Here is a 9,553-nt window from a genome sequence, read left to right as displayed (position 1 = left end):
TTTGCAATGTAGTTCTCCATTCAAGTAGCGTGTACGCAATGCATATCCTGGGGTTAAGTGAGCATATAAAGACACATCACAGTGCAAATAACATAGAGAGGGGGGGGTTATGTTGCAGGGAATTTCTTTGCAAAAATCTGCATATTAGGTAAAATTGCAAAACAAAAATGTGTATATTGGGAGAACTTTGCACCAAAATGCTGATGAATCTTCATGTGGGATTGAAGGAAATGATTCTCAAACTGCTGTGCAAAAATGAGAAATTGAGAAATTTGCCCAGCCCTACTCTGGACAGAGTGAATCCAACCCAAGCAGGTTGCTTAACACTGTGAGCATTTCAAAGCTTTGCTGTACTGCATGGAAGATTGCATCGCTTTGTGGCCAGCCCAAATCAGAGAGCCTGCACTATTAACCCATTTCCCAGATTGCTTACTCCCTTTCTCTTTTCTTTGATTCATTTAACCACCCTGCACCATGTTAGACAAAAGCCAGTTTAAAATCTGCATGGTTTTCAACAAACTGGTGCCTCCAGATAAGTGATTTCTCCCTCAATCCGCATGGCAAACGAAACCTTTCTTGGGTCTGGGGCCAATTCATGGCTCCCTTCCTTTCTCTGCTCCTCACCTGGCATCTTCCTGCCGAATGAACTCAGAGGGAAGCTGTGGCTGCTCCTGGAAGGCTGTAGAGACCGTTGGTTTCAGATGCTGCTCTTGCTTCCAGGTCACCCAGCGAGGAGAGCCAGGCAGTTGGATTCCCGGGCCAGAGATGGAAGAAGGAGAGAGAGAGACTAGGTCGGTTTTAAGGTCTCCACCTTTCCCCACTCAGGAGGGCTTGGACTCATCTTCTGCCCAAAGAAAGTTATGGTTGCCTTCCCCACCAGAGACCCTCAAACACGGCTGTGTCCTGCCTGCATCCTGTGGGTCCAGCTCTATCAGGGAAGAGGGCTGTTCTTGAGTGTTTGAGGAGCCCCTGAATGGTGTGCATTTGCGACATGAGGAAGAAAGATGAAGCAGCGCAGGGAAAGACATCTCTCCCCCGGGGTTTTTTTGTCTTGGTAGAAAACATTGGTGCCAAGGGTGCAGGGTGGGACCTGAGGGGGTCAGGGAAGAGCTATGTTCAAAGCAGAAAAGGGTGAATCTAAGAGCAGGGGAGAAATTCAAGTCAGCTTGCATTTAAATCCACATCTCCCCAAATTTTGCAATGCAGCTATCCAGCCAAATCATCAGATCCAGCAATTTTGTTGAATTACTTAAATTAAATAACCTTAATTGACTTGGGAATAAATTTAACCAGCCGAGAAAGGGTGACCCAACAGGTCAAAGAGTGCTGGAATAGATGTTTGAATAATGAAGAGTAGGCTATAAATCTTAAATAATCTAAAGGCGCGGGAATTCCATGCAAAATTATATTTGGAAATAAATACAGTGGTACCTTGGGTTAAGTACTTAACCCAATTCGTTCCGGAGGTCTGTTCTTAACCTGAAACTGTTCTTAACCTGAAGCATCACTTTAGCTAATGGGGCCTCCTGCTGCAACCGTGCCGCCGGAGCACAATTTCTGTTCTCATCCTAAAGGAAAGTTCTGAACCCAAGGTACTATTTCTGGGTTAGCGGAGTCTGTAACATGAAGTGTATGTAACCTGAAGTGCATGTAACCTGAAGCGTATGTAACCTGAGGTACCACTGTACATATATCTTGCCATAGACATGAACATGTAAGAGGTCATCAAGCAACACAGTTGGCATGGTCCTCTATTGGCAGCCACATCAACTGCAGCAAGGTGTTTCATCTCTCAAAGAATTTATAAAAGAGTGAAGCCAGTTATAAAAACTTCATGGTTTTAAGATGTCACCATCCAGATACTTTGCTTGGAGGCATGTTGGATGAGCCTCGGATTAGGAGAAAGGAAGTTGTCTCACTAAGCAAACCCCACCTCCCCTTCTTCCCCACTCTCTCCAACCTGAAATGTTTGCTCTGGTAGGAGTGAACTTCAATGATTGATGTAGCAGCTACAATGTGGACCCTGACAGCTGGTGTGGGGACATTCAGTTGGGGAATCTGCTGCTGCTTCCAGGAGATCCGGTGAGGAAAGCCAGGTGGGAGGATCCCAGGACCAGAGTGTCGGCATGCAGAGGGCCAGATGGCCAGCTGGCTAGCCCCGGCTGGGCCATCTCCTTCCAGCTATCCCGCTGTGGAGACCATCACCTCTGCCCCGACGTAAATCAGTGACCCGGGCTTCTGAGCCAGGGCACACTATCAGCAGATTCAACTGCGCACACAGAATAGGCGTGAGGCTTGTGGAAGCAAACTACAACTACAGATTTATTAAGCATAAATCAGGACAAAGAAACATGTTGTCTCTCTCTCATGTTGTCTCAGAGAGAACAGCCAAAAGCAAAAGCTATACACACAACGGAAGTTCCCAGTGAGTTGTGCTGGAATGTAAACAGACATGTGACACGCAACAATTCCACATGTCTGCTCCTTAAGGTGTAATGGAAATGTCAACTGCTGCTTCCAGGTGATCTGGTGAGGAGAGCCAGGAGGGAGGATCTGAAGGGCCAGAGAAGGTGGGTGGGGAGTAGAGAGGGTGGTTGTGTTGCAAGGCCGACCACGTCAGGAGGGAATACAGACCGGTCCTGGCACTCACGTTGCAAGGCGTTGCACTAGATGACTCTTGGGACGCCTTCCCACTCTATGAGTCTGCCCAAAGGAAGGTCCCAGGTTATGGCTGCCCCTCTGTGCTAAAGATATTGTCATATCCCTTAAGGAAAAAAAGATGAAAAAGCCCAGGAGAAGTCATCTCCGCCCCCCCCCCCAGCAGAAGAGGTTGGAGGCAAGGTTGGAGGGTGGGGCCTGTTAAGTATAACTGGTTTAACTGACACAGAAATGGGAAATGCCTGTGTATTAATGAAGGTTTAAAATGGAAAAATGGCTAAATATGTCTTGCTAACATGGGGTTTTTCCACGATGGTTTTTTAAGGGATTCTAAGCTCCTAAATGTGCTAATAATTACCTGTTGCTTGTTTTACTCTAAACTGTGTGTAACCTTTGATCATGCGCTGAATCTATGGAGTTGCAAATCCGCCGTCTTGAAAGCACGGTGGTTGTTTCTATGAATGCCGCAGAGAATTAAAAGGATGTAAATGGGTCTCCAAGAGCTGCACATTCTAAGGCCAATGGAGGCTGGAATGCAGGCTGTAGGGGAGAAACACAGTTTGGATTTTTGGAATTATGTTGTATTTCTAAGATGTTTCATGGGACAAAGCATTGCTGGCTGAAATCACTATTGCTGAAAGTTACATAGGAAGGGAAGCCTAGAGCAACCCTAGCAATTCCTATTGGCTTGACGCCGCAGAGCCATCAAAACCGCCCTCTGCTGCCACCTGCTGGAGTCTCCAACAAACACATCTTTTTCCTATCATCTCCCTATGTTCTATCTCTCAAAGAACTAACAAAAGAATGGAGCCAGTGGAAAAAATGTTCCTGGTTTCAAGATGCTACCATTGCCCCACTCCAAACACTGTAACCGGAGAGCTGTTAGATGAGATTTCTTAGCCCTGGGCTGGAAGCAGATGAGGTGCCTCCCTAAGCAAAGCCCACCTCCCCTTCCTCCCTCTCTTACCACCCTGACATTCCAGTCATGCCTTGGAAGGTGTTATCCACCCAAACTAATAAGGAAAGTCTATCTCATTGGCTTTGTCAGTGTCTATACTTTCTCCCTCTTCATTAATTCCCACTCATCAATTTCGCTGTTCCAAGCAGACATGTTCCAACGAGACCCTGCAATATAGACAGCCAGAAATGACATTCAAACTGTCCTCCGGCAATTCAGAACCTTCCTCAGGGCTTCCTTCACCTCCTTATTGCGGAGGCTGTAGATGAGGGGGTTCAGCATTGGGGTGACGATGCAGAACATCGCAGAGATGAGTGTGTCTATCTCCAGAGAGTAGCCGGTGCTTGGGCGGTTGTAGTTTAGGAACCCGTTTCCTACACAGAGGGTGACCACAACCAGGTGTGAGGCGCAAGTGGAGAAGGCTTTCTTCCTGCCAGTGTTGGAGTGAATCCTCAGAATGGAGGCCAAGATGTAGAAATAGGAGAAGATGATGAAGAGGAAGGGACCCAACCCCACAAAGATGCTGGTGGTGTGAGTGGCCAATTCATTGATGCTCGTATCACTGCAGGTGATTTTCAACAGTGGGGGCACATCGCAAAAGATTTGGGGAATCTGGTTAGCTCCGCAGAAGCGAAGCTTGGAGGCCAAGGCTGTGTGAATTGCTGAGTCCAGGAAGCCCCAGATCCAGGAGGCCACAGCGAGATGGATGCACAGCCTGTTCCTCATGAGTCGGCTGTAGTGCAATGGCTGGCAAATGGCGGCATAGCGGTCATAGGCCATGACGGCCAACAGGGCAGGCTCACTTCCAATAAAGCCCATCAGAAAGAAAGCTTGTGTCAAGCACTGGTTGTAGGAGATGGTGTGACTCTGGCGCAGGAAGTTCACCAGGATCTTTGGTACGACAACAGAAGAAACACAAATGTCCAAGCAAGACAGGTGACTGAGGAAAAAGTACATGGGGCTGTGAAGGCGCGAATCCATCAGGACCACGATTAATATCATGAGGTTGCCTGTGACGATGGCCAAATAGGCAGCTAGGAAGACCAAGAAGAGGGAGACTTGGTCACCTGGGGCTCTGGAGAGACCCAAGAAGATGAACTCCCCAACCTGTGTTTGATTCTCTGTGTCCATGAAGAAGGAAAGAGGGGGATCTGAGGAGAGATTAATGCGGTGTTGAGGGAAGTTAAAAGGCTTCAGGGGTCACTCTGCTATGGAAAGATATCTGTACTTTCAAGTTCAATTCAGGAGAAGATTCCCCTCCTGCATTCTCATTTGCTTTCCCCAGCGCATATTTCAAAAATAATACCAAGAGGCAACTATACATTCTTTTCCCCTTCAAATATCTCCTCAAATGCACCATTTTGGTAAAACCCTAAACCCACACGTCTCTTATCTCCACCCGAAACAAGGAGGTGCATTTGGGTTGCCTTGAACCATCCCAGCGTCCTTTTCCAAGTCTAAAACTTAGGGGTGAGGATGGGGGGAAAGAGGGGTGACTCTGATATTGTCCTGGGCCAGGAGTCAGCTTCACCTGCTGAGCAGCAGCCTGGAGGGGGAGATGGAGGAGTGACTCCACCTGCACCTGATCAGCCTTCCAGGTCACAGAGGAGAAGGCACTGATGAGAACCAGCCGGCTTCAGCCTTCTTAAGCAGAACGTCTAGCAGCACTTAGATCTGGCATAGGCAAACTCCTGCCCTCCAGATGTCTGGGATTACAATTCCTGTCATCCCTGACCTCTGGCTCACCTGACAGTGTAGATTGCTGTTTGCCCAACCCTCAGAACAGACTTGACTTGACTTTGTATGCCAAGCGTAAATCAGAGACTCTTCTCTTCTGTTTTTTTTATTTTTAATTTTTTGGCCACACACTACACCAAGCTCTACATGCTGTTGTCTGGCAACAGGAGTATGACAGATATCAATTAGACAATTTCAACTCCCACTGATTCCAGTGGAATAATTAAACATGCCAATCTTTCACTTGAAAGTTCAGTACGATCCCCTGTGTGAACGGACTCAGTGGCAAAGCTCAATAAAAAAGATTTTTTTAAAAATACTACATTGACACCAGTGGCTTAAAGCTCTATTATGCTCGTTTTGTTAATGAGTGCTTGCATAGGCTTAGCTGCTAACTATGAATTTAAAAAGAGCAAATAAGATGGAAGGATGCTACAGGGACCAGGAGGGGCTTGTTTGCTGGTGCCCCCATCAACTACCACTCTCTGGGTGGTCATTTGGGGGTCCCTGGGACTCCAAAGTCCAGCCCGAGCTGCACATCTGACTCTGGCTGGCAGCAGCTCTCAGGGATGGGCACAGAGGTGAGGAACAAGCCCTTTCCCCCTGCCTGGTACCCAAGATGCTTTAAATTGGAGATGCGCAAAAGGTTGACCCAAGGACCTTCTGCTTGCAATGCAGCTGCTCTGGCAATGAGGTCCAGTCCCTCTTCCACTTCCCTCTCCCTTCTCTTTCATGCTAACACATTCCTTGCATTGCCCTCAATCAAAGAAGACTCCAGTCTTTAGGAAGGTGGGTAAATGACAGCCAGGCAACTCACCGTTTCTTGCTAACTAGTTAGCTGCTGATGGATGGTCAACTCTGGATTCCTTCTCCTCCTCACCTTGGAAAATGGAGACCTTGAACTTCCGTTTACCCTGGGAAGAAGATACATTAAGGCCCTAATTTCCCACCACTAGGAGTTCTGAATACAACCAGATGTGAGGAGGCAGCTTAGGCAAAATCTCTTCTTCAAATGTGACCCCAGGAAAGGGCCTTGAAGATCTCATGGTGACACCAGGGCCCATGTGAGCAAACTTCTCTGCTGGCTGCCTTGTGGCTGGCTGGCTGTTTCCTTGTAGGGGAGCAATTGTTACCTTGTGTGTTGACCATGGGGATATCTGTGCACCCAGAATCCACAGAGAGGAAGGTTGCAGCTGCAGTGAATCAAAATGTCCCATGGGGGTAGGATATTTTTGCAGGTATGATAGAGCCAAGCGCAATGGATGGTGTCCTTTAATTGGGGCACCCTTAATTGCTGGTAGGGAGGGGGCAGGAGGCCAGCAGTAACCTCAGAGCGATTAAGTCATGTTATGGAAAGTGTGTCCTCCTGGCGAGATTGAAATTCCCTTTGAGACTCATTTTCACCATTGGAGCTCCTGTGTGGATGTTGCTAAGCCAGGTGAGAAAGCAAGGAAGGAAGAGCTATGGGGAAATTAAAATTCTATCTCTCACCTGCCAGCCACCAACGTTGTAGGCAGATAGGACAAAGAGGAGGAGATCCTCCTTGGTGGGAGACCCTGACATGCACTCTAGGGACCGTGGCTAGTAAGAAGGTGGAAGCAGTAGCCAACGCAGGAGATGTGGAAGGGCACAGCTTTTGGGGGGCTGCCAGCGTCCTGGGCTGTGCCTGGACCAGACGGGGAGAGAGTCTTCTTCCATGGAGGAGCTCCAGACATTAAGGGCTCTCCCATGGAAGATGGAGCAAGTTTATTTACTCCTCCTCTGCAGGTTAGGACTCGAACCCATGGCATCAAGTTACAGGAAAGGGGATTCTGACAACATCAGGAAGAGATTTCTGACGAGAAGAACTGCTCAACAGTGGAAGGGACTCCCTTGGAAGGTGGTGGTCTCTCCTTCCTTGGAGGTTTCTAAGCAGAGGTTGGATGGCCCTCTGTCATGGATGCTTTCGCTGAGATTTCTGCATTGCAGAGGGCTGGACTAGAGGACCCTTGGGGTCCCTTCCAACTCTCTGGTTCTGTGCTTCTATATGAGGCTACTCTCAAGGCTGCTCTTGAGGCTGCCGGTTGCAGCAGCTAAGCTGCTTGTGGGGGCAAACTCCCACCAGCAAGGAACATTTTGTCTGAGGCCACCTTATCCCTTATAGTCCCAGGAGGTCACCATGTTCTGCAGAAGAGGCTATCTTTGAAGCCCCTAAAATATCCAAAGCCCAGTCCATGGCAGTTTGGAGCAGTGCCTTCAGAGTGGCTGCCCCTATTTTGTGTAGTAAGAATTATTATTATTATTATTATTATTATTATTATTATTATTATTTACACCCCAGCCATTCTGAGCAGCTCCCAACAGAATATTAAAAGCACGATAAAACATCAAACATTATAAACAACCCTAAACAGGTGTCTTCTAAAAGTCAGATAGTCATTTATTTCCTTGACCTCTGATGGGAGGGCGTTCCACAGGGCGGGCGCCACTACTGACAAGGCCCTGCTGCTGGTACAACATCCGTGTTCAGTTGGGGCAGATGCCCCTTATTTGTATTTTCTGGAAACAGCTGAAGATACTCTTCTTCTGGCAAGCTTCTTCACACAGTTGGGGAGGGGTCCCACAGATTTACACTTGCTCATGAACCTACCAATCCCACCTCTTCCCACCCACCCAACTCACCGCAACAGAGTTCAAGATTTGGCTTAACTCAGCATCCAAGCACAATGCACAAGCACTGGTGGTTTTGTTTGTGTATTTGTTTTTTATTGACAATATTTATTTGCCACCCAACAGCAACATTTTCTGGGTCACTTACATTAAAAAGAAACACAGCTGTGAGCAACATAATATAAAGCTTTAGTCATAACAAAAGATGTCAGCGGCAACGGAAAATAAATGAAGATTTTAAAATGAAGAGTATTTTCCAAGTTTCTCTGGGGAAATAAAATGGCTTTATCTATTTATATTAGCTGGCTCCAAAGGCCTCTTGAGTATCTTTGTCTAGAACAATTTCAAATAAAACCCAAGTTTTCTTGGACTAACTCCCTGTCTGCCCACATGCTTCTCTCTCCCCTGCTGCCCCTCTTGTTTGTCTCCTTCCACTAAGGAGTTAACCAAGGAGTCTGGAAGGCCGGTAGCCTAGTGAGAACCACAGACTGAGGGAATCCAGCCCCTCCTTTCATGCCCTGTTTTGGGGCCACTAGGCTTTGCAGGGAAGATGGCTGGCGCCTTCTCCTTCCCTCCCACTCACCTGCGCTCTTACTGGTTGCGAGAGGAAGTGCAGAACTTCCTCTGGCTTTCCAGAACCTTCCTCAGGGCGCCCTTCACCTCCTTGTTTCGGAGGCTGTAGATGAGGGGGTTCAGCATAGGGGTGACAATGCAATACATGGTGGAGAGCAGGGTGTCTATCTCCAGAGAGTAGCCTGCGCTGGGGCGGTAGTAGTTCACCAGTCCATTCCCGAAGTAGAGGACGACCACTATCATGTGGGAGGTGCAGGTGGAGAAGGCCTTGCGCCGCCCGGCGTTGGAGCGGATCCGCAAGATGGAAGCCAAGATGTAGACGTAGGAGATGACGACTACCAGGAACGGGCTCAGGCCCACAAAGATGGTGGCTACCTGGATGACAATTTCGTTGACGCTCTTGTTCCCACAGGCGATTTTCAGCAGCGGCGGGAGGTCGCAGAAGATGTGGTGGATCTGGAAGGCCCCGCAGAAGTGTAAATTGGAGGCCAAGGCTGCGTGGACCACTGAGTCCAAGAACCCTGAGACCCAGATGGTGGTGGCTAGCTGCACACACACATGCGGGCTCATGAGGTGCGAGTAACGCAAAGGCTGGCAAATGGCAGCATAGCGATCGTATGCCATGGCGGCCAACAGCCAGCACTCAGAACCTGAGAAAGCCATCAGGAAGAACATCTGCACCAGGCATGGGTGGTAGGAGATGGTGTGGCGGCGGCGGAGGAGGTTGGCCAAAATGCTTGGGACAGTGACGGAAGAGTAGCAAACGTCCATGCAAGACAAATGGCTGAGGAAGAAGTACATGGGGCTATGAAGGTGGGGATCCAGCAGGATCAGGCCGACTATGGTGAGGTTCCCCAACAGGGTGACCAAGTAGATCACCAAGAACACCAGGAACAGGTACGTCTGACCATGTGTGATCCCGGAAAAACCCAGAAGAACAAACTCCGTCACCTGGGTCCAGTTGCTGCTGCCAGCCAT

General features: G+C 48.5%; 2 protein-coding genes across 2 annotated transcripts; both read right to left on the bottom strand.

The window, feature by feature from the left end:
* Positions 1 to 3,811: 3,811 nt before the first annotated feature.
* On the bottom strand, positions 3,812 to 4,747 carry LOC128422891 (olfactory receptor 5V1-like). The gene has a single exon (XM_053407511.1). It carries the CDS (start codon positions 4,745 to 4,747, stop codon positions 3,812 to 3,814), a length of 936 nt encoding a protein of 311 aa, XP_053263486.1.
* A 3,846-nt stretch (positions 4,748 to 8,593) lies between these two features.
* Positions 8,594 to 9,553, bottom strand: LOC128422890 (olfactory receptor 5V1-like). The gene has a single exon (XM_053407510.1). It carries the CDS (start codon positions 9,551 to 9,553, stop codon positions 8,594 to 8,596), a length of 960 nt encoding a protein of 319 aa, XP_053263485.1.

The sequence above is a fragment of the Podarcis raffonei genome, chromosome 10, assembly GCF_027172205.1.
Source record: "Podarcis raffonei isolate rPodRaf1 chromosome 10, rPodRaf1.pri, whole genome shotgun sequence".
NCBI lineage: Eukaryota > Metazoa > Chordata > Lepidosauria > Squamata > Lacertidae > Podarcis > Podarcis raffonei.
This window is presented reverse-complemented; position numbering and strand designations above follow the sequence as displayed.

Coding starts and splice junctions, on each gene's coding strand:
- LOC128422891 (XM_053407511.1), bottom strand. CDS start 4,747: ATGGACACAGAGAATCAAACACAGGTTGGGGAGTTCATCTTCTTGGGT.
- LOC128422890 (XM_053407510.1), bottom strand. CDS start 9,553: ATGGCTGGCAGCAGCAACTGGACCCAGGTGACGGAGTTTGTTCTTCTG.